At 41.9% G+C, this 23,369-nt stretch overlaps 3 protein-coding genes across 5 annotated transcripts; 2 read left to right on the top strand and 1 right to left on the bottom strand.

The window, feature by feature from the left end:
* Positions 1-1,072: 1,072 nt before the first annotated feature.
* depdc4 (DEP domain containing 4) lies at positions 1,073-6,303 on the top strand. Its single transcript, XM_084573446.1, has 9 exons — positions 1,073-1,462; positions 2,283-2,703; positions 2,855-3,006; positions 3,136-3,325; positions 3,459-3,709; positions 3,808-3,950; positions 4,092-4,217; positions 4,382-4,460; positions 4,780-6,303. The coding sequence occupies exons 1-9, from the start codon at positions 1,387-1,389 to the stop codon at positions 4,977-4,979; spliced, it is 1,638 nt and encodes a 545-aa protein (XP_084429572.1). The 5' UTR covers positions 1,073-1,386; the 3' UTR covers positions 4,980-6,303.
* A 215-nt stretch (positions 6,304-6,518) lies between these two features.
* On the top strand, positions 6,519-16,505 carry scyl2 (SCY1 like pseudokinase 2). Of its 3 annotated transcripts, XM_084573807.1 has the most exons (19): positions 6,519-6,695; positions 8,274-8,470; positions 8,642-8,799; positions 9,164-9,308; positions 11,036-11,185; positions 11,307-11,528; positions 11,915-12,031; positions 12,166-12,291; positions 12,430-12,606; positions 12,900-12,911; positions 13,103-13,225; positions 13,572-13,685; positions 13,844-13,976; positions 14,060-14,178; positions 14,260-14,360; positions 14,559-14,628; positions 14,713-14,790; positions 14,899-15,021; positions 15,104-16,505. In XM_084573807.1, the coding sequence occupies exons 2-19, from the start codon at positions 8,294-8,296 to the stop codon at positions 15,749-15,751; spliced, it is 2,793 nt and encodes a 930-aa protein (XP_084429933.1). In that variant the 5' UTR covers positions 6,519-6,695; positions 8,274-8,293; the 3' UTR covers positions 15,752-16,505. The 3 variants fall into 3 exon arrangements, with proteins under 3 accessions (XP_084429933.1, XP_084429935.1, XP_084429934.1); XM_084573809.1 differs by lacking the exon at positions 12,900-12,911; XM_084573808.1 differs by lacking the exon at positions 6,519-6,695 and having other exon boundaries at positions 8,248-8,470.
* On the bottom strand, positions 16,504-22,135 carry LOC311508828 (uncharacterized protein). Its single transcript, XM_084573810.1, has 11 exons — positions 21,953-22,135; positions 21,675-21,804; positions 20,316-20,460; positions 20,107-20,227; positions 19,947-20,025; positions 19,661-19,775; positions 19,367-19,472; positions 19,221-19,284; positions 18,650-18,707; positions 18,338-18,452; positions 16,504-18,247 (listed from the first exon to the last, which is right to left on the bottom strand). Exons 5-11 carry the CDS (start codon positions 20,021-20,023, stop codon positions 18,186-18,188), a joined length of 597 nt encoding a protein of 198 aa, XP_084429936.1. The 5' UTR covers positions 20,024-20,025; positions 20,107-20,227; positions 20,316-20,460; positions 21,675-21,804; positions 21,953-22,135; the 3' UTR covers positions 16,504-18,185.
* Positions 22,136-23,369: the final 1,234 nt, after the last annotated feature.

The following is a 23,369-nucleotide window of genomic DNA, read 5'->3' as shown; positions in this document are numbered from 1 at the left end:
CATTCTTGGTTGAAGTGGTACGGTCTGTTCTACATGTTCTCACGTGGGAGGTTTTTGTTTACGGATGTCACTTTGGTGTGTTCACAGCTCCGAGTTTGTGTTTATTTAAAGACATTACGGGGACTTTAATTAGTTCAGTAATTACTACGACTACTACTGCTACTTATAATAAGTTATAGTCATTCAGTTATATGAATCTCAGACGCAACTGCCAAAATATCCTTAAGTTTATTCATGAAGCTGCTAACACTGTAAATTGATGTACATATACAACCCCCCCCCCAAGTTTACCAGTCTATATTTTTATTTTTATTCAGTCTATATTATTATTTTATTTTTATTTTTTTTTTATTCTTATATTTAATTCTCTATTGGTGTACATTACACTTATATTGCTTACCTTGTGTGCATACTACTGTTTACTGTAGTACTATATTTCTTTCTTTTTATTTCTTTTTACTACAGGCTGCAGGTACAACAACACATTTCACTGTACATTGTACTATGTATAACTGTGCATGTGACAAATAAAAATCTATCTATCTAGTTAATAGTGTGTTTTACAATAGAACTTACTCTGAATAAGTGTGTGCAAGTCTTCTGGCAGTGCACCATATACTGTACATGCTTACTGGACATTTGCGCAAATAGTTCTTTCTAACTTTATCTGACATATAACAGTCAGGTCCACCACATCACCTGTGTATACCCCTTGTTGTCGGCAATGTGTAACCACAATCAAATTTGTTGCATGTGTGTCTATTCGTGTCAAAATAAAGCAGAGTCTGATATGAATTCTATTTTATTTCAGATTTTCACATATATACTGGAAAGTAATGCAAAGTTTTGGTAAAGGTTAATTCTATTGTAAGTGCCGGGATGGACAACATAATTTAATTTACTGAAAACATTTCTTATGAACAAATGAAAACACTGATCTTAATATCATATTGGGGAAGTGTTTTGGATATATGGTGGAAAACAGAAGGGGAGTCTGTTGTAATGACAACAGCCTTGGCAGAGAGAAAGTTGCTATATTAAGTCCACAACTAGGTCACTGTGATGTGATTATACAGTATGAATATGTAAACACCCAGATGGCTCACTTGTGGCAGTTGGAGACATTGCAGCACTTTGTCCTGCTTGAAATACAACAAAACAAAAAGACGCAGTTGTTACTTTGGTGTGTCATTCTTAAATTCAATAAGGCGTATGCTTTGAACAATTGTTATCAAGTTTTCACAAATGTTTTTAAAGGCTTTTCTTGCAAAATACAATGGATAAACGGCAGTACCTGTTGCAGCCTGTTGGGGCAGCAGTGCGTCGCACGTCAGTGACGTGTAGTAGAAGAAGAAGAGGAGGACTACGTCACTCAGATTGCTCACGATGGCGGTTGATTTGACTCCTCGGTTCAGAAGGTTGAACAGCCAAACGAGAAGTTTTCGAGAAACTATACAACATGGTGAGATATCAATGTTTCTTGTCCACTAACGCGTCCTTTATATTAATATAGTCACGCTCATAAAGGTTAGCTATGTAGAGAAACGATAGCCAAGATGTATTGACAGATAGAAATGCGTTCGCTGCCGTTGCTGTGTTGTTATCTGTGGCTCGATAAAAATAGTTTTCCCAGACCTCTAGTTTGAAGGACTTGGAGCCACAGGGACCTTATTTAGGATGCCTTTTCAAGTTTCTACCCTATGGAGGGAGTATTTAGATTTTTTAGCTTTGTAAATATTTCTGTAAAACACTCAAGTCCTGTATTATAACGTACGTTGGTTTACGTACTCAGCGTACAACCTTGCACCAAAAAGGACTACAGTATTGTAGTCCTATATTATTACATCTTAAAATCGGTTATTGTTATTATATGTTGGATTTTTTTTATGTTGTTTATGCGCAATATTTCCATATTTTTTCTGAATTTGAATATAAAATAAGCTAGATAATAAGTAACTTGCCTTACAATTGTTTACCAGTGGGTTGCTTTTTAAATTACTTACAACTATAGCTGTCAAATAAATAGTTTTAATAGCACAATATTTTCTTCTGAGATATAGAGGAGTGGAAGTTTGAGTACCTCAGATAAAGACAGTTTTAAGAGGTCTTATTTTTCATCATGCAGTATTTGCGTCCCGTGTTCACCCTTGTTTTTTGACCTGACATGTTAGTAGATTGTATTATGAAGTGAAAACCCGCTGCACCTGAATGAAGTTCATTATAGCATTTTAGATTCAACCTGATTTGACCCTCGTCCTTTCCGACGCCGTGTCTTCAAACAGCTTTCTCTGGGCCCTTCGGTGCAACCCAGCTGTGGCACAACATCATCCAAGCCCTTCAGACTCAGGTGGAAGTGCGCCGCTGCCGGAGGCACCTGCGCGTCTACGCCGAATGCTTCGCAGGCTCGGATGCCGTGGACGCAGTTCTCAGCTATTTGATGCAGAACGTGGTGTTTTGCACAAGTGAAGTGTCTCGGCTCAAAGCTGCTCGACTCTGCCAAGCTCTCATGGAGGCAAAGGTCTTCGAACCGGTGGGCACAAAGCTGTTTCGCAGAGACAAAGAAGTAACCTTTGAGGATAGTAGCTGCAGCCTTTACCGTTTTCTGGAATATAAAGTGTCCAGTTCTGCCATGAAGGGGGGCTGTGGTGACACAGAAAACAGCCCCCCAGAAAAGAAGGAGATAAAGAGGAAGAGAAGCTCAAGGTTGGTTTTAGAATAAATTCCTTCTATGATGCTTAATCGAATAATCTTATTCGGTATCAAAACCTTAGATGAAACATTCAGAGACTGACAAGTGGACAACTCTGACCAAAGTTGTTATAAATCACCAAAATCCTTCCTGTGATCTCTACAGGCTGAATGAACTGAGGACAATCTCCAATCCTCTTGCTGTCGGACCATCAGACAGGAGGGTTGAAAGGCTGCTTAAGACCATCAACCTGCAGCCGTCTATGAATGCATCTCTAAGTACAGCCCCAAAGACGTCTGCCTTTCTGTCCAAAGCTGGTAATGACCTAATCTGTTAGCATTTTTGCCAGTCGTGTTTGACAGTTGTGTGGGGACTTGCACAAAGGAACAAGAGTTTACAGTGACCAGATTTTTTGTTTTTATTCTACTCTTTTCCTTCTTCACTAGTTGTGGATGAGGTTTGGAAGCAGCAGACCCTGTTGCAGCTGCTGCAGATTGTGGAGTTGCCCATGTTGGACTGCATCCTGACCTCTCCTGAAAGGGTTCAGCCCTGCAGAGTTTCTCTGCCCAACCACGACCTGGTTATCTCTAACACATGCCTGGAAAGAGAGCTGCCTGATGCCCTTAACCTACCCCAGTCAGTGCTTTTTGCACCATGTATAAAATTTGATTTTGGCACTGTATAGCATATGTTTGACTTTGTTTTTTTTTTTACCATCCCTAAAGTGATAATAAAGTGATATTTTTCCTACTGTATCGCTGTTTCTCAGATTGGATGCGTGGCTGACGGTTGCAGCGGACTGCTTGGAGCTCTTTCCTGATCAGCTGATTGTGGTCGCAGGGGAACAGCTCCGCCGACAAGATGGAAATGTCATTGTGGAGGATGGAATGGCAGAGCAAATGGAAAGCCAAAAGAGACTGCTCTTTGAAACTATTGCCAAGTACTACAGTGGACAGGAAAAAGCTCCACTTCTTTCAGGGCGTTACCTGGATATACATGCTGCAATTCTGAATTTACTGGGTGAGACATCATTCTTCCTTTTCTGGTTTCTTGAAGGTCACCTATTTCGTGTGAGGATCTTATTTTCTTTCTTCTCCATCTTGACCATTTATTTCCAGATGAAGGGAAAGTGCAGGATGCCATGAAGGCATCTCAGCTGTGTTTGCGGCTGCTGGAGACGAGCGTGAGAGACGAACTGAGGAGACTACTGGCCTTCATGGCCACAGCTGCTGACCCAGATAGCTGCCGTTTACAGAAACAGGTACCTCACAGCCTTCTCAGAACCATGCTGAAAAAAAACATGTTTCGAATTTGTAGGCAGGGTTATATATATGGCTGGATCAGAAGTTAATATGATGGAATAATTTCTTACTGACTCTGTGTTTTTGTTCTTTTCTATCAGAGTGATAACAGGGCCTTGGTCTGCCGCACCTTTCAGAGAGCACTGGTTCAGAATCAAGAACTCACTCGATCTCAGAGTGAAACCCTGGCGCTCTTTCTCATGGACAATCACACTGAGCTCTTCAAGGTACACGCCTGTTATAACTTTATTTTGGTACTGTGGTTTGACGTGCATTTTGCTTTAATTTCTCAGTAAAACAGTCAAATGACTTCTTGTTAGTTCTTTATGTTAAGTTTTCTCTGTGTGTTCATTGTTTCCTTTTATTCTCTTTTTTCCTGCAACAATTATAGACTCCCACAACCCTTATTGATGCTGTGAGGACAACACTGAGGACTATGCAGCAGGGCAAAGACCCCGACTCCATTGCCAGTAAGTTAAATGTAACTCCAGTTAACAATACACCTGAATGCCATCACATAAAGTTACAACTGAAAATGTACAAATAAACAGTCATTCAAAACTTATAACATAGAAATGACGCAATGTTTATAACCTGGTCCTTGTTATTCCTAGTTAAACATTCACTTTAGTACATCTTCTACACACGAACCTGTCCACATGCTCTGAAGAGTGTTGTCCACGTGGAGGCACTGTTTCCCTACTTATACTCCAAATAAATACTTGCGTGACACACTGTGGATTCATTCTCCAGTTCAAATATCTAATACTCCTCCCCACTGTGTTGCAGCGTTCACCTTCTGCCACCAAGTGACTTCCCAGGAGTACGAGGACCAACGTGAGGCTACCACCCTGGAGAGCCTCAAACAGCTTCTTCATGACATTTCTTCCAGCAAGACCATGTCTGTCAAGGAGAAAAGGAGGCTGCTCAAAGAGTTTGAAAAGCATCACCCTGTGGTCTTCCTCCAGCATTTCTCCAGCACTTTCTGAATCATACAACTAACCGGTACCGGTTTGACTTGATAGACAAACTTCACAAAGTCAGTGAGGAGTTGAAGGGTAAAAAAAAAAACTCAAATACAAATGGGGTTCTTGTAACGTGTTAGCTCTGCAAATCTCATTGCATCACAAGATGTTATGACAGTTGAGGTTTAAGATGTAAATTTGTAGTTAAGTTTGGATTAAATTCCTACAGTCCCACAGCCATAGATGCCTTTTTAACTAAAACACACTGTAATTCAATTATGTTTTTAAAGACAACAGGTCAACTATATTTAAATTATTTTTGCACTAGTTTGAAGACTTCCTATATCTAAACTTCGGCAGTTGGACTATTGGTGATAAGTAAAGCCTATTTTTAATTATTTTTAATTCCCCATATTGGTCTAGTGTTACTAGAAAAGATATAAAATGGAAATGAAAGGGATTAGTTAACTAAAATACATTTTAATTCAGCTAAATAACTGTTTTGAGGTAGCGGACAACTTAAGTGCTAACTGACGGATCTTCTTTAGATGTACGTGCTGTTAGGGTGATTGGGGCTTCACGGAGGTAATGTGGTGCACTTTGAGTAGGCATTAATGTTTCTACATATCAAATGAAGAATAATAATTTTATCGCAGCTGTTTTAGTGTCTTGTTATTTTAGGGAATCTACTGGAAAAAGCAACACTAATGTTTTATACATAAGTTTAATACATGAAGCATTAATTTTTGTTTGAATATTTTAACATGAAATGTAACACTAAATGAAAACAGAATGCGTAGATGTTAGGGTAGGAGTAACTCAGGTTATAATGGCTATTTTTATTATTATTTTGCATATTACATGCATTTAGTGCCAGTAACGTAGTCAATCTTTTGTTTTCATTTTACTTGAAATATATATATACTTTATGCCTTTTATTAGACAAGATGTAAATCAGGTTTAATCTGATTTGATATCATTTTAGACTACTAATTTAAACTGTAAAAGGTGTCGCCTTTTAAATTGTATTTCTTGAAGCCATGGTCATACAAAAGTAATTTACTGTCAATCTAATTGTTGTCTTTTGTTCTTTGCGAACACTGAAATCATGGTAGAACGCACTTTACGATGCTGGAACTTGCTTTACTGTTGGAATAACGCGACTAATAAAAGTTGTTCCTCAAACAAGACTTTGTTGTGATCGTTTTAATGCACGTGTCCTACTGACTTTCAGGAATTTAAAAGCGTTGAGACAGTGCATTGATTTTATTTTGGTGATATTTTTAATTGTTCTGTTTCCTGATTAGGATTTTTAATCATAATGCCATTGCAAGTGATTTCATCATGCTTTTTCAAGTTGTTTTTTTTTAGCTGCTAAATAATTCTGAAAGAAAATGTGAAGTGTTATTGCTCTACATTGTGTTATATATTAATTATTTTCATGATAATTTCTTATAATGTGTGAAATGTGCAGTTAAATTGGTAAGTTATATATATATTCTAAATATAATCTAGTTAAAAATTGTTTAAATAAAAAATCTTGGATGACGTTGATGCACCTGACACCATTAGTAAACCCGGAAGTAGGTTTTTCCGCTAACTAGCTCGCTAAGCTAACTCATTTCGTATGCTACTGGAAGACATGGGGGCTGTGTTTCGCAGCTACTACTGACAGCGGCACTGCCGAGAGCCCACTTAAAATAAGAAATAAAACAGCGAGCCCTTTTTTTTTATATCAAGGTAAGTAGCTGGAGGTTTTCGAAATGACAGTTACGGATTTAAATAATTAACTGTAGTGACAGGGACGTCAATGTCTACTTGCGCATTGTTGGCTAGTTAGCTTGCTTTGGCGACTGTCGTTTTGTGGTCGTGTGGAACAGCCTTTCACGTTTTCCAGCACATTGCGACTACGCTGTCAGCTAAATGCGTGGATAAAGGCTCAACATACGGTTTAGGAGGATAGTTATTAACTGCTAACGACAGTGTCAACGCTGTGCTAGTTGTTAACGTGCGCGCACAAGGCTAAACAAGACTTTGCTAGCATTAGGGGATTTCACAATCAAACTAGACAGTCATGCTGACCGATAAATGTTTCCACACAGTGTTATTATGTGGGTTGTTCCTCTCACATGTACAGTTTGCCTGCTCATTATTCAGTTAGTAATTTGTTATTAAAAAAGCTCTTGGGTGTCTAACGGCTAATGTGCTAACTGTGCTAGGCTAGGTAGGGTCTGTGTTGGTGAGCTGAATGAACAACATGTTGTTTGTCTGCCACATCCACTGATATTGACATATACTAGACTGAGTAAAGACAAACGAATTGAACTTCATTGTCATTGTTGTTGCTCTAAAGCACCAAGAAAAACAGATGCCAATGCCAAACTGTGTGTCATAAAGATTACTTGCTCCATTATATTGATAGGTTTGGCATCTTGTTTTGGCCCTAGCCACTCTTTCCAGACATCAAGTACACTGTAAGGAGTGAAATCTGTCATGGTGTTGTCAATCCAGCTGATTGCTTTGATTATTTTATGCATTTCTGGACAGAAGTCCTCTCAGTATTTCTCAAGGATCAAATCATATCTACAAATTAGGCTTCAGTGTGTTTAGGGTTTAGGCTTTAAAACAGATAAAACAAGGAAATCAGACAAGATCATTTCACTGGCATTAACATAGACAAATTTGTCTGCACGAGATCAGAGTCAAGATGGATAAATTAATATTTCTGTGTACCTTCGTTTTGACCAGAAGCAAGTGCAGCTTTGATATATATATTCAGTGTGCTTTGAGCCATTTATACTGATGCTTAACATATTTTATGCAGGATTCTGTAGAGAATCAATTATTAAAACTCTACAGTATGCTATGTATGTTTGCCAGAAGCATATTCAGCCTGAATGTCAAAGGAATACAAGCAAGAAAAAACCACTTCACATAGGTTTTGCCGTTACCTTCAGCCATACCTTCTTTTGTCTGATGTATTGCCTCTTAGTCACTCAGAGTTATTTTGAAAGGGAAGCTTAATGCGGTGTCTGAGTTTGCTCTGAGTCATTTTATATTTTTGGGGACAGCTTGGCCTGTTTTGGTTCTTACTCTCCTCGGCCGGCGCTTGCGGGACTGGTGGTGCTGGTGGGCACTTTGATGTGCAAATGTTTTGAACAGGTGCATTGGAGTGCGTGACTAATGGATTGTTGAAAGCTTCTGCTTTGCAAAATGTGTAGGTCCGTCTCTTTCACTGATTGCGAACACTATTGTGTTTCCACATTTGATTAACTGTATTTTCCTTTTACTGCTCCTCTGTCCTTGGTGCTCACCAAGCTGCCAGGTCAAGCCTGAACATGGAGTCCATGCTGAACAAGCTGAAAAGCACCGTTACCAAGGTGACGGCAGATGTCACCAGTGCTGTCATGGGTAACCCGGTGACGCGGGAGTTTGAGGTTGGACGACATATTGCGAGTGGTGGTCCTGGATTGTGCTGGAGGATCTATAACGGCACAAAGAAGTCCACTAAACAGGTGTGTGTGTTGATCCACTCTGCCCTGGAGTTTAGAGCTAACATAAATGGATAAATCATTTACTGTGGTTGTGCCATTGATGAGGTCAGCTAAGATTTTCTACAAGCCAAACGGCTCTGTGACTGGAACAAGATGATTTCAGCTCCTTGTTATTTTTCCCTGACCCTCCAGGAAGTGGCGGTGTTCGTGTTCGATAAGAAGATGATCGACAAGTATCAGAAATTTGAGAAGGACCAAATCATCGATTCGCTGAAAAAAGGGGTGCAGCAGCTGACCAGACTGCGTCACCCTCGTCTCCTGACTGTGCAGCATCCTCTGGAAGAGTCACGGTGATTAACACATTCACACAAACTCATAGAAGTATGTACATGGAGGAAAATCTGCATGAGTCACAGCTCAAAGAGGGGCTTGATTTTAATATTTGTCTTCCCCTGTGTGTGTGTGTGTGTGTGTGTGTGTGTGTGTGTGTGTGTGAGAACAAAAGCTTGACATGATAAAAAAAGGAAGGGCAAATTAAGGTTGAGGCTGTCATGCGCTTGCTTTCTTTGTATCACAGTTTTACTTGCGCTGAATTTAAAATACTTTTTCTTCAGTAGTCTTCACCTTTGTACAATGTGTTAATTACGTCTGCTTTGTTCAAGAGCAACTCCACATTTCAAAAAGCTCACGTTATTTCTCTGTTCGGTTCCTCAGAGACTGCTTGGCATTCTGCACAGAGCCAGTGTTTGCAAGTCTGTCCAACGTGCTGGGCCAGTGGGACAACCTTCCCAGCCCCATGCCCAGCGACATCAAGGAGTACAAACTCTATGATGTGGAGACCAAGTATGGCTTGCTGCAGGTGAGACTGCTTACTGTGGGGCTGTAACTCAGGATTCATTTCATTACAGACTAGTATAGCAGTTGTTTTCTTCATTGATTGTTGTGTAAAATGTCAAACTTTCAAAGTTAAGATGCCGTTAAGCCGAGGAATAATTATCACTTAAATTTTTATTGAATTTTCACGTGTATATAGGCAAAAAAACAACCATACAGCAAACAAGGTACAAATTAAAGTAACAGTAATAACACTAACATACTGTCTGGAGATACTACTGTTCAGTCCACTGTTCCATTTAGCGTTCGTTCAGTTGGTGTCACATGTCATGTAAATGTTCCATTTTTCCCAGTTTCTTTCAAATACATTCTCTTAGAGTCTCAACAGGTATGTCAATTTTTCCATAACAAAGATTTCCTGGACAATTTCCAACCACTGCTCCTGGTTTGGAGTGTTCACATTGAGCCAGTTTCTTGTGACCGCTTTCTTGCTTGCCGCAAGTAATACTTTAGTCAAGTACATATCTTCTCTCATTACAACCTTCCCAATATTCCCAAGATACATCACTGGACAAGTATTTGGGATTTCATATCCCAAAACATTTTTTACAACAGAGTTAACATTTTGCCAGTGTGTCCTCATTTTTATACAGTTCCAGAAGATGTGTGTATGGTCTGCTTCAATACTTCCACATAATCTCCAGCAGTCTTGTTGTGTAGCGAGCTGCCTGGATTTTATCTTTGGTGTTATAAAGTAGCGAGTTAGGTTTTTCCAGCAGAACTCCCTCCATATTAATGAATTTGTTGATGTACATTGTGTCTCAGACATGTGGTAAAACTCCTCCACTTGTATTTTGATTTTTAGTTCTGCTTCCCATTTTGCTTTTATATAAAGCGTTGAATCCTTCCTGCTCTCACCCAGAGCTCGATAGAAGGAAGAGATGGGCCGAGACCCCTTCTGTTTGTATGAATCGATAATAACTCCAATCACCTTATTTATAGTTTCATTTGACCTTATCTCTTTTGTGAAGCCGAGGAATAATTAAACTTCATGAAGTTTAAACTCTGGTTGTCAGCATGTACTTAAAACATAATAAAATACATGAGAAATTCAGCCGGACGTTGTTATCAGAATATGAGCGTATTAACATGCCTTTGGGATTTCATTATGGGTACAGGGAAATCAATACCTGTGCATGCAATCGGATAATCAGAGCCATTTTGTTGTAAACACATTCCTCTCCACGGTGCTCAGATGACGTATGGCTGCGTCGCTCCACTTCTGTCCATCAACCTCACTGAATGTGAATGACTCGTCATCATTTGGAGCACTTTAAAGTCACAGTTGTCTAGCAGGTTTTAATACCACAGAGCCAACTATAGGTGATCCAATATGAATTCCAGCCAGTCGAACCAGCTCAGTTCCAAGCCTCATTTCCTAGTATGATGATGTTTTCCGACAGGCTGTGATGCATACTAACTTTCTATCTACCCAAATTCACACCCCCCTCCCCTTGTTTTTTGCCCATTTCGCCCACATTTGCCCTAATCTCTATCATCTTATCTACACCATGGAGCGTGTATGTTGTTTAAAGGAAAAGGATTAATAGCTCAGAGGCTGCAGTATCTAGAACATCATCATGTCTAACTTGGCAGCAACTGACTGTCAAATCAAATTGAGAAAACAGTATTTATTTTAACTAGGCATATTGTCAAAGAGAGTGTCTTAATTTTATATTTCTGTCTCTTCAGATTTCGGAGGGCTTGTCCTTTCTCCACAGCAGTGTGAAAATGGTCCACGGCAACCTGTGTCTAGAGAACATCATCATCAACAAGAGTGGATCATGGAAAATCATGGGCTTTGACTTTAGCATCTCCTCAAACAACCCTTCAGATGCTGAGGTACGCTGGTGGTTTTTCTTCCCTGGGTTTAGCCTGTCAGGCAAAACTTGGCTACCATCACATGAGCAGTATTTTCTTTATCACACATCTTTAAATTGCTATATCCTCTCACCCGCTTCAGCCAAAGTACACGTGTAGAGAGTGGGAGCCCAACCTCTCTCCACTCTGCCTCCCGAACCCCGAGTACCTGGCCCCTGAGTACATTCTGTCCGTCAGCTGTGACTCTGCCTCCGACATGTACTCTCTGGGCGTGGTCATGCACGCTGTCTTCAACGAGGGAAAGCCTGTTTTCCAAGTCAACAAACATGACATCTTTAAGAGTTTCAGCAGGCAGCTGGACCAGGTGAGTGGAAGCCTGTTGAGTTGCCAGATTTGCTCAGAGGATCATACGTCTTGATATACATATGAACAATTTAAATTGATCTATTTTGAATTTATGAAAATATTATGCAGTGCCATACAGTGCAATAAAAACGCAATAAGAGGACATTATCTGGCAACTGCTCTGAATCACAGTTGAATCATTTACCAGCTCCTTGCCCAGACAGATGTCTTTATTGTCTTAGTTTTGTTTCTGTTTTACCGCTCAGATTAAACCGTCTCAATCCTGTTGATTTTCACTTGACGTATTCCAGGATCAGCTGCCCAGTGTAATTCATGTATTCTCTAAAAGTAATTTTATTCTCCTTCTGTAGTCTATTCATTTGTTTTAATTCTGTTCAACTGTAGCTGAGCACCATGAGCCCAGCAGTGCTGAACAAAATCCCAGAGGAGGTGCGGGAACACGTCAAAATGCTCCTCAGTGTCACGCCCAATGTCCGCCCTGACGCCGACCAGATGACCAAGGTTTGCTTTGTCATTACGTGCACGAAAACACGAAAAATACGCCAACTTCCACTTCATATTTTCAGAACAGATGCTAATATCCCTGCTTTCCTCTTCTCTTCCTGTTTGTTGTGTTTATCTTCGGCTTAATTCAGATCCCATTTTTTGATGACGTTGGTGCGGTGACGCTGCAGTACTTCGACTCCCTCTTCCAGAGGGACAACCTACAGAAGTCCCAGTTCTACAAAGGCCTCCCTAAAGTGCTGCCCAAATTACCAAAGGTAAATATTTGTTGAGGAGCTAGAGTGTAAGTCAGGTACAAAGGGTGAGATATGAGTTTAATAGATTTGTTTGCAGTGCAGGTTCTTTAAAAACGCTCCTATTGAGCTCCTCTTGACCCCATTCTGTTTTTCTCACAGAGAGTTGTGGTGTATCGCATCTTGCCATCGTTGACTTCTGAGTTTGTCAACCCCGACATGGTTCCCTTTGTGCTTCCCAACGTGCTGCTCATCGCAGAGGAGTGCACCAAGGACGAGTATGTCCGCCTCATCTTGCCCGAGCTTTCGCCCGTTTTCAAGCAGCAGGAGCCCATCCAGGTAGAGCAACATAAAAGCATATCTCGACACATACGGGTTTCTGATACAGCTGGTTGCTTAAGAAACTGCTCCGTAATCTATGCATGTTTTGCTAGTTAGAAACAAGCTTAAGAGGTATGGCCTCGGGTAATGTGGTACAATAAAACGGCAATGGCATGTTTTTTACGCCTGTTTGAGATTTGACACTTCGATTGAACATTTAAATATAACCTGATCAAAGAGCATGCTGTTGTGTGGCTCGGTCTGTCGCTTTATTAAGACTCCTCTCTATTTTTCCTTCCATGCATCTTCAGGCTAGTAATATGGTGAGTGGTCTCTCTGCTGTGAATGTGCTCCAGTCCGTCACCGTAGTGTGTGTGTTTGTGTTGTTATTAGTACTAAACGCTCTACTAAAACCACCGCAATTGCCGCTCACTTCCACATACGACTGTGCTGATCAGTTGAAGATAGACTCTCTTTTTTGTTTTTTTCCTAATTTGAACTCTGTGCTGTGCAGATCCTGCTGATATTCCTGCAAAAGATGGACCTTCTGCTGACCAAAACACCGTCAGAAGACATCAAGAACAGCGTGCTGCCCATGGTCTACAGAGCTCTGGAGGCTCCTTCAGTACAGATCCAGGTATAGAGAGAAAAAAATCAGGCAGTTTTAAACAACTGAAACAATGAAAGTCTGAAAATCATTTGCACCGGATGGCAAAATTGCTTTTTTTGATACCTCCAGTTGCATTTTTGCCTCAGACGACACTTAATCTGAAGTACAGACATTGTGAAAATTGTTAAATCTTCACTTCATTGTTGTGTATTTTTAAGCATTCCCCTTAAAAACCTTCAAACGCGTCCTTTCTCACCTGCTCGTACTCTGAGTTCCCTTTGTAGTGTTATCTCTGGAGCACAGGAAGCTCGGATGCTGCACTTGACATCATAAAAATGTCACCTTTCACAACATCTTATCTGTGCCTGAGCAGGAGCTGTGCCTGAACATCATCCCGACGTTTGCCAACCTGATTGACTACCCGTCCATGAAGAACTCCCTCATCCCTCGAATTAAATCGGCCTGCCTGCAGACGTCCTCACTTGCTGTGAGTCTCCATCGGTTATTATTTTGTAGATTTCAAGCTGTCGACCTCTACATAACATCTTCGTTACTGTAGACTCTTTTATATTCTCAGTTTCGCCTCAAAATGTTATTTTGTGTGATGATGTAATTTACTACATGTCTACGTGTGTCGTTGTGCAGGTGCGAGTGAACTCTCTGGTGTGTCTGGGGAAGATTTTGGAATATCTAGACAAGTGGTATGTCATTGATGAGATCCTGCCCTTCCTGCAACAGATCCCCTCCAGAGAACCAGCAGTACTCATGGGCATGTTAGGTAATCAGAGCCCCTCCACTCCTCCAGAGAAGTTAATCTTAGTCGAGCAGCATCTTACGTGAAATCTTTCCTCCTTACTTCAGGGATCTATAAGTGTACCTTCAGCCACAAGAAGCTGGGCATCCCCAAAGAAAACCTCGCCACCAAGACGTTGCCCCACCTCGTCTCTCTTAGCATAGACAACAATCTAAATCTCAATCAGGTACTGCACACTTAAATCTAAATAAATTGAATTCCAAACCTTCCACTCGTCGGATCTTTAATAACGTATTCCTTATTTCAGTTTAACTCTTTCATGGCGGTTATCCGTGAGATGCTGAGCCGGATGGAGGCGGAACACAAGACCAAGCTGGAGCAGCTGCATGCCATGCAGGAGCAGCAGAGGTGCCCGTCTTAATTAAACCTCGCGCTATACAATAGACGCAATTTCTATTCACTTTGGTTTCTAATCAAATAGTCATAAATATGAATGGGGATTTTAAAATTTCGATTAGCAAGGATATCTAGGGTGTTTATAGTCTCTAATGGTGTTTCAGATTTCTTCCGTTTTCTGATTTTGTTCACTTTTGTGTCTTTTAACAGGAGTTTAAACATCTCAAATCCGGGGCACCCAACGGAGGAGACCAAGAGCCCACCTAGCTCTGGCCACCAGGTGAGAGGTTGATTCCATGACAACCAGATCAGAGCTTTTAAACATCATGGTGAAATAGTGCCTAATGGTTTCTTTCGCTTTCAGATTGACGATATCTTCGGGAGCACAGGGGTTAATGGGAAAGAGAATGGGTCTGCAGCAGCAACCTCCCAGCCTAATAGGGTATGCAAACGATGTCACACTTCATTAACACAAAATCCCTCCCTCCCTCCCTCCCTCCCTCAACTGACATGCAGTCCAGTTTGCTAATCGTCTCTCTTCATTTGCTAGATGTCTCTGACTCTAGAGGAGAAACAGCGGTTGGCTAAGGAGCAGGAGCAGGCGGCCAAGCTGAGGAGCCAGCAGCCGTTAGCGCCTCAGGCGATGAAACCAGCCTCCAACACCAACGCAAAGGTAAAGCCTGAAAATGTGCACAAACTCCTGCTCAATCACAACTAGCAGGTGGTGATAAATCTCCTTTTTTTTTATGTTGCAGACTAAAGACCTGACCAGCAGCCTTCTCAACAACATGACATCTCTTAACAGCATGTCTCTGGCTAACACACCACGACCAGGCCCAGTGCAGGGCACCACCATGTCTGCCTTCCCCACCTCTAGTCCCATGATGGGCTCTATGGGTGCGCCAGTCTCTAACGGCTTCAACCCAAACATGGGCTTCCAGACAGGAGGCATGGCGATGGGCATGCGGCCCGCAGGTCCCGGCCTCTACGGAGGAATGGCCACCACCACCAGCACCCCAAACTTTGGAGTCCTGGCTTCGAATCAAGGGCCGACTGGGCAAACGAATAAAGCCCCCGACTTGTCATCCTTGGACAGTCTTTTTTCGTCCAACAAGCCTAAAGTCACCCTCAACCAAATGGGTCCCAAGCCTCCACCTGCAGCCAACAGCCCTTGGCTCAGTCAGTATGGTGCAGCCCAGAACGCTCAGACTCAGATGCAGGGTGTGCCTGTCGGTATGGGAGGCGTGGCCAGTGGGTTTGGGATGCAAGCAAACCCCTTTTTCAGCCCGCAGAACTTTTCTCAAGCCGCCGCCGCTGCTCCTGCCCCTGCCCCTAGCATGAACCCAAGCGGGATTAAACATAGCGCATCTGTCAACAATGATCTCAAAGACTTATTTGGTTAAATTGGAGGAGAAAAAAAAAAAGATTCTAGGTAAAATATATTCTTGTAATGACTGTGGACTGAATAGCCTTCATTTCTCACAGAACAACAAGACTGAATGTGAAGATTTAAAGACCTTTCACGGGTCGTGCTGTTTGTATTTTTAATCTGACCTGGTTTAGATTTCGACTCTTGCTCACATTCTGCTGGCAAATTAACCTGCACCTGAATTCCATTTGTACCTGACCAGAAGGACAAAGTGCTGGGGCGGGAACTAACTTCTTCTATGCTGCGGTCTTTAAATGCTGGGGGTTTCCTACTGTTTTGTATTTCTTGGGAGTCCAAATGTCACGGGTTGCGATGAATACCAACCCATCAGTTTATTCAGGAAGGATTTGTGTTCGTATCACGAATGACCGGGTGGATGAGTTTCCATTTCACTTCCTGAACAAGTTGCATGAGAATCATCCTTTAGAAAAATCGGCTTCCCATCGTTTCACATCTGCTCAGTTTCAGGCTTCTGTGTTGCTTTGCCGCATTTCCAGACTATTTTTAGGGATTCGCTGCATGTCTAAAGCGATCAGAGGGTTGGCTTTGAAACAAATACCACATCCAGCAAAAATGTCCAGTGGGAGGAGGCTTGACGTGTAGCTCTGACAAGCCGGCGTTCACTGATCTGCAGCCAGGAGGTTTGCTCTTTGGAGACGGACTTAAAAGCCGGGTGTAAGAAAATTGACAGTTGTTTTTTTTTTTTTTTTTAATATGGGGGGGGGGGGGGCCAAACCAAGTGTAGCCGCTCTGCAGTCCGTCTCCATGGTAACCGTTTCTCTGCAGCATCGCTAACCTACATTTTTATGAACACAAATTCTGCTTCAGTTTAGTCATTTATACCCCGCTTTGATCTCATTGTTTTTTGTTTTTTTTGTTTTAATCATCTGCATTCCTCAGTTTGGCATTCAAGCGAGCGAGTTTGTTCAATTTTACCTCGTTTGCTAACAAGAAGATTTATCTGTAAGCGCAGTACGAATGACTTATCTGTGTCGGATGATAGCGGAGTAGCTTTTACAGCAGTCGGTGTCCTTCTGAGAAGATGATCAAGCTAAATGCAGCGCGCACACACACACACACAGCAGCACACACACTGCTTCTGCTATTGTGCCTTACGAGGGTACAAAACTACACTGTTACTCTAGTATTAACATCGCCGCCCCCTTAATCAACTCGACTCGTTACTTTCCACACACGTTCGTCTTCTTACAATGATTCCTTTTAATTCGAGTGACCAATGACATTTTATTTCCCACATGAGACGTTTAAGGGGATCCTCCAGCTCAATCAGTTTGTACGATGAAGATTATCAGATATATATATATATATTTCAGCACTTTTTCTTCTGTCAAAGGACAGAGAAGTGCTGGTGACATACTATGAAGTGTAAATAGATAGTTATTTAAAAGTGGATTGCTCTGTCGGGGTGGGGACCTTTCTATGTTCTTGTGATAACAGTTAAGAGGCCTTAGATGAGTCGTGTGCAATAATCCTTACTGGCTGACGAGGGCGCGTAACGATTGGCGCAAACCGCTCTTGATGAGCTGAAATTCATTCATGTGTCTGACAGATTTTAGATGCACCTTGGCCACACTCTGTTTCTGCTAAATTGTCTTTTAATGCTTTTGTATTAAAAATTAAAGAAAGAAAGAAAAAGAAAGCGCCACCTATACGAGGTGAGCTCTCTCTGCAGCCACATGGCAGTGTTACCCATCAAGTTTTGTTCATTTCCCCCTTTTTATTTTGAACATACAAGGCTACATGTATGTATCTGAGTGGATGTTTTTTGTTTTTTGTTTGTCCCCCCCCTTCCATCTGTGGCGATATGTGTGTGGATTTCATCACAAGGTGGATGCGGTCTTTAAAAGTGCGTGTATCCTGGCAGAACCCCAAAGCAGAAAACTAAAGCTTATTCTTCTACAAGATCATTTGTATACTACTACTACTACTGCTGTCATATGTATATGTGTAGTGTGGGCTTTGTTTTATGTGTCAAGGTGCTGGTCTCTGAGGTGGTTCAATGAAGATCTGTACATATAAAGGAAAGTACACAATCTAGTGTTCTGAAAGGGTTTGTCATTTGTGTCAAATTTAATTTGTGACGGGAAAAAAAACTACGGTGATTACGAGGCAGTATTTATTAATATTTTAAGATTCACATGTAGGCAAAAGAGTAAAGTTAATAAAAGGATAAAGGAGGTATCAAATGTGAATGTTTAAAAAGTGCATAGATTACAACCAGGATTCACCTTTATCTATCTTATATTTAACTGTAAAAAGAGCGAGTTGGCAGCTTGTGTAATCTGAACAATTTGAAAATAACAGACAACCCGAGGCAGCCGGCGACATCTACGCGAAGGGTCAACACAAAGTTGACCCCCGACCTTTTAAATCTGCGGTCGTCTCCGTCACTGGTTGAGTCTTCTCACTGATCTGGTGGTGTCTGTGGACATGTTCCTCTGAGTCATGGCTGCAAGAGACAAACACAGTAGTCGGGACTTTTAACATCCCCCCTTAACTTGGGTAAAACTGAAGATGTTGCAGCACGTTTGCAGCTCACCTGCGAAGTTTAGCTCATAGGTAAATTTTTTGGTGGTAAATATCATGGTGCCTGTTGGGTTCTGCTGGTACTGGAGCTCAATGTCCTGACTGGAAGCGCTGCACTGTTGATAGCCCTGCGTGACCCAGAACACCAGAACACGTTAAAGAACACACACCCGACCTTCTGTATTGAGGTCAGATCTATACTCTGTCATCATTCTATTAGCATTGCCAAAGTAAGCATGTTAGCACACCATTTAGTCAAGTTATTTATGGATATATATAAAGGATTGTTCTTGATATTTAGACATGAACTAAAGAAAAGTCTCACTTTAGAATAATCCGTCCAGACTCCATTGATGTCTTGAAACTGCCATCGTGGTGTTGAACTGAAAAACAGAAGATGTAACGATGAAAACGTGAATTCTACGCAAAGTCTGCTTCAGTCACAGAACCTACGCAGAGCCTACGTAGACCCTAACGCTGTAGCTGACGTGCACCTCCCCAGAAATGTAACAACGCACCGGGGCAACTCAGACCGCAAGAGTTGTGATTGGTCCGCTTGGTATTTCCGGCTGCTTCTCCTTCTCCGCGATTTTCTAATTGATTGTTTTGGATCAATAAAGCTGGAACACATCGAGGAAAGGTTAACTGAGGAGGTTCGGAGATACAAACATTTTTAGGACCCGTCTTTGGCGAAAGTTTCAGTCGCCATTGTTTAAAGTGAAGCAGGAAGTATAAACAAAACTGCCAAAAAAGGCCACAGCGCCGCGTTTCTGCAGAGCGAGCCAGACTGACGAGCGCACAAGTGTAAACGACTCGTACCGGCGTAGGCTACGTACGTAGGTTACGCCGTCTATGTCACGTAGTACCTTAAATGAGCCTTAAAGGTTTCTCCTGACCTGTTTTGTGGAGTCCTCCTCACTGTCCGTCTAGTCCCGATGTTGTTATTGATTTGACACATTCCTGCAACAAACCAGCGTAGAGGGTGTATCAGTGAGAACCTAAACTGCCGCATTCAGCAGATATATGTATGTGCGTGCATTACCTGAAAAATCCAGCGTGTACGAGTATCTGTTGATCTTAAAGTGCAGCTGGCCCTGTGGGTTGAGCTGGTACTGTGCCTCAATGGCAGCGCTGTCAAGTGAACATACCTACACACATGGAAACAAGCATTATAGAGGAGTGCTCCTTATCCCTTTCTCTGGAGGACAACAGCCTGCATGGACTCAAAAACACTTAGGAAGTTTTCCACTGCTGAGGAACTATGAACCGTTCTCTGCCGCTTTTATTCATAAAGTACATAAAGTAAATACACGAAACTGCTGGATGACCTACTTACATGTGCTTGGTATTCAATCCATCCCTCATCGTTTCCCAAGACCTCCCACCTGAAGCCTGCGTTAGTGAGCTGGGAGGAGGAAGCCGTGGGCAGGACTGAGGTGGACTGGACGCTGCTGAGACGTGAAGCGATTGTTGTGCATGTTTAAAACTACATATGAGGGCTTCTCACTGAAACGTTACTACCTCAAATAGAGGTTTGACTTCCCTTACTGTCCTCTCAATACAACTGCTCATCATGCAAACCTGTCTGACTGCAGGAAGTAAAAAAAAAAATAAAGTTTTACCTTCCAGCGTTGGAGGTAAATTTTGGACGTCTGCGTACATTCCTGCGCAAGCCGGTGTTGAGGTTTGTTTGGGTCATGGCTACAAAGTAAAATTAGACTATTATCTGTTTGAAAGTTTCAATTATTGATGAACTTAACAAACTATTTAAATACCACCTACTGGAGAAGTCAAGTGAGTAGCCTACAGAGCCCACTGTGAATCTGAGAGTTCCCTGAGGATTCAGCGTGAAGTGGCGTTCAATGTCTCCACTGCTGACCGACGAGCACAACGTGCTGGAGCCCTTAAGAGGAGGACGAGGAGGAGATCCGTGGTGAGAAGGCATGAAAGATCGAATGAACTTAAGAGTAAAGACTTAGATTTTTCCTCACTTGGGATCCGTATTCACACCACAGCAGTTCATCTCTGTAGTACCAGCCTATGTCCTCTGTCTGGCCTTGAGGCAGGAAGCTTATCCTCTGCACCTTCTGAGATGCATCAAGAGTCTGTAGTGTATCAAAGTCTATGAACACCTTCCTGTGGAAACACATAAATACACAGATCAGGCGTAGCATTACGACCACCTTCCTAATATTGTGTAGGTCTCCCTTGTGCCTCCAAAACAGTTGTGACTCATCAGAGAATGAACATGGGCCTTCTGAGGGTGTCCTGTGGTGTCTGGCAACTGAATGTTGTTAGTGGGGGCCTTTGATGGGAGGGGCCTCTGTGGATCATCCCACAGATACTTGATCAGTTTGGGATCTAGTGAATTTGGAAGCCAGGTCAACACCTTGTGCCGTTCTTCTTAAATAAAAATAAGAATAAGAAAAACCTTTATTTGTCCCACAATGGGGAAATTGCAGTTTCCAACAGCATGCATAAATGACAGAGATATAATAAATAATAAATATATTGCACATATTAGGAGTGCTCGTTGTGGAGCCTAACAGCAGCAGGAAGGAAAGACCTTCTGTATCTTTCCTTCACACATCGAGGGTGAAGCAGTCTGTCTCTGAAGCTGCTCCTCAGTCCTGTCAAGTCACCATGCAGGGGGTGGGACTCATTGTCCAGCATGGAGGACAGTTTAGCCAGAACTCTCCTGTCCCCCACCTCCCTCACTGAGTCCAAGGGGTCAGCACAGGACAGAGCTGGACTTCCTGATGATCTTATCCAGCTTCTTCCTCTCCCTCTCTGTGATGCCACTCCTCCAGCAGACCATTCCATACAAGATGGCTGATGTGTCTGTGTCAGGCTGCATCCTGCTGGGGATGGCTGCTGCCATCAAGGAGTGTCACTGATATGGGGTGGGGGTGTCTGGTCTGGTCTAGGTGGGTGCTACATGTCTAAGTAACATCCACATGAATGAATGCCAGGTCCAAAAGTTTTCCAGCAGAACATCGTATAGCCACAAGTTGTTTACTTCTCCTGTCAGTGGTCTTAATGTTGTGGCTGATCGGTGCATGTCCTCCTTTTTTTGTAAGACTGGTTTGACTGCATATATTATATATTATATATGCAGTATGTTGTGGATCTTATAAATATTATCACTTTTGTCAACATCCTCAAATCCAAAAGACAGTTTCATTTCCTTAATGACAATTTCATAGATCGCAATGAATGCCCAACATTATAGATATAGTTTATAGTAACATATAGTAACATATAGTTTTGTGATTGTCAGACATATTCCTTCAGGTAAAGTTCAACTTTAAGTTCATTGAAAGCTCAAGTAAAATCAAACAGACACTGACCCTTTGCTTGTGTTGATGGTGATTCCTTTTGCTCCCGGTTGGCAGTAGTGAGCCTCGATCACATGGTCGTTGTCTATTGGCAGCCACTGATGACCAACGGACAGCTGCCACCCATAATGCTTCCCATTGCCTGTGAAATATGAGAACACATCAACATAATAAGTCTAACATAGAAACAAACTCTCACATGTTATGTATTTGCCTGCTTACTTTAAGTAAAACATGAGAAAATCAGCTAAAAGACTTAAATACAGGCAGCAATGTTGTGTCATACAGACCCAGAGTCTCCTGAAAAGTCCCCTCTTCATATGCCTGAAAGCAACAAACATAAATGCTGTACTCATCCCAAAGCAGTGAAACCTGTTGAACAGCTGAGACTGAATCAGAAGACTTACCATGATCTGAGGAAAGTTCACTGTAACAACAACATGAGAAGGCAGATTAAACAAGCATACAGAGCCATATACTTGTGATTTTAATATTAAAAAAACACATTAAGTAGTTTATTTGATCAAAATCTCTCTTTACTTACTTGCACTCGTAACACTGAAGTTCACTTGTCATTTCATTTTCACTTTCATTTCTGGGCTGGAGAACTCATTTGCTGTAAAACCCAACACACAGCAGAAGATCCAGGAAGAGGTTTGGGGAGGGGCAAGGGCACAGTGATAAGCTGTGCTGTTCCATGCATATGTGGAGGGTATAAAAGAGTTCTGATAGGGCTGTCTTAATTACGGTTATATCCAGATGATGCAGAGTGCTTGTGTGTGGAAGTAAAAGCCCTAATATGACAAAAAAAATATATGAGAAAATGTCACAGTGATTTTCTGTTATTTATTATCGGATGAATCTTAAAGCTTCTGATTGGGTGCCATTTGGGGTGCCCCTTGGTTGAACAAGAAAATGCTCTCACAAAAGAAATAAATAAATAAATCAATGCCACTCACATTGGCATCATTTGCATACCCAAGCAGCAGCCTCTAGGGCTGAAACTTAAAAATGACGTCGGAGCGGAAGTGTCAAGAACGGCAAGAACTGCAGTTCCTCGAATGGCCACATGTGGCCGCCTCCAAAAGCGAGTCACTGAGCCACCTTAAAGCCTCACTGTTCAAAAGTCCAACTTTAAAGCGCTTTACAACATATTTACAGCCTGGTGCAAACAGTTTCATTTCCTTATTCCTAACAACTGAATGAGGACTGGACTTTCGTATAGCTTGATATCAAAGTCTACACATATGCTTACTCAAAGGTGTGGTTGCATTGAGTGAGTGACAGGTGTTTGCTTCAGCTCCAGTTATGTTCCACCTCTTTGTCCATTTTTGACTTAGCCGGGAGTTAAGCACAGCCACGCTGAGCTTCAAAAACAACTCTTCAGGAATCATACAGACCGTCACCTTCCAAAATGGTACCATACACTGATCAGGCATAACATTATGACCACTTTCCTAATATTGTGCAGGTCTCCCTTGTGCCTCCAAAACAGTTGTGACTCATCAGAGAATGGATATGGGCCTTCTGAGGGTGTCCCCGAGTGTGTGGCAAAACAATGTTCTTAGTGTAGGCCTTTGGGTCCTATAGGCTGAAGAAAGGGGCCTCTGTGGATAATCCCACAGATACTTGATCAGTTAGGGATCTAGCGAATCTGGAGACCTGGTCAACACCTTGTGCTGTTCCTCATGTGGCTTGTATCTCAAG

The sequence above is a fragment of the Chelon labrosus genome (assembly GCF_963514085.1).
Source record: "Chelon labrosus genome assembly, chromosome: 23".
In the NCBI taxonomy this organism is placed as follows: domain Eukaryota; kingdom Metazoa; phylum Chordata; class Actinopteri; order Mugiliformes; family Mugilidae; genus Chelon; species Chelon labrosus.
This window is presented reverse-complemented; position numbering and strand designations above follow the sequence as displayed.

What these genes read in the sequence shown, in the direction of transcription:
- scyl2 (XM_084573807.1), top strand. Translation starts at nt 8,294, where the DNA reads ATGGAGTCCATGCTGAACAAGCTGAAAAGCACCGTTACCAAGGTGACG. An exon ending in TGCTGCCCAAATTACCAAAG is followed by an intron (nt 12,292 to 12,429) that starts GTAAATATTTGT and finishes TTTTTCTCACAG; the next exon opens with AGAGTTGTGGTGTATCGCAT. An exon ending in CAACCTCCCAGCCTAATAGG is followed by an intron (nt 14,791 to 14,898) that starts GTATGCAAACGA and finishes TTCATTTGCTAG; the next exon opens with ATGTCTCTGACTCTAGAGGA.
- depdc4 (XM_084573446.1), top strand. Translation starts at nt 1,387, where the DNA reads ATGGCGGTTGATTTGACTCCTCGGTTCAGAAGGTTGAACAGCCAAACG. An exon ending in TGCAATTCTGAATTTACTGG is followed by an intron (nt 3,710 to 3,807) that starts GTGAGACATCAT and finishes ATTTATTTCCAG; the next exon opens with ATGAAGGGAAAGTGCAGGAT. An exon ending in GCTGCCGTTTACAGAAACAG is followed by an intron (nt 3,951 to 4,091) that starts GTACCTCACAGC and finishes CTTTTCTATCAG; the next exon opens with AGTGATAACAGGGCCTTGGT.
- LOC311508828 (XM_084573810.1), bottom strand. Translation starts at nt 20,023, where the DNA reads ATGACCCAAACAAACCTCAACACCGGCTTGCGCAGGAATGTACGCAGA. An exon ending in GTACACGCTGGATTTTTCAG is followed by an intron (nt 19,285 to 19,366) that starts GTAATGCACGCA and finishes GGTTTGTTGCAG; the next exon opens with GAATGTGTCAAATCAATAAC. An exon ending in CTATGAGCTAAACTTCGCAG is followed by an intron (nt 18,248 to 18,337) that starts GTGAGCTGCAAA and finishes TGTCTCTTGCAG; the next exon opens with CCATGACTCAGAGGAACATG.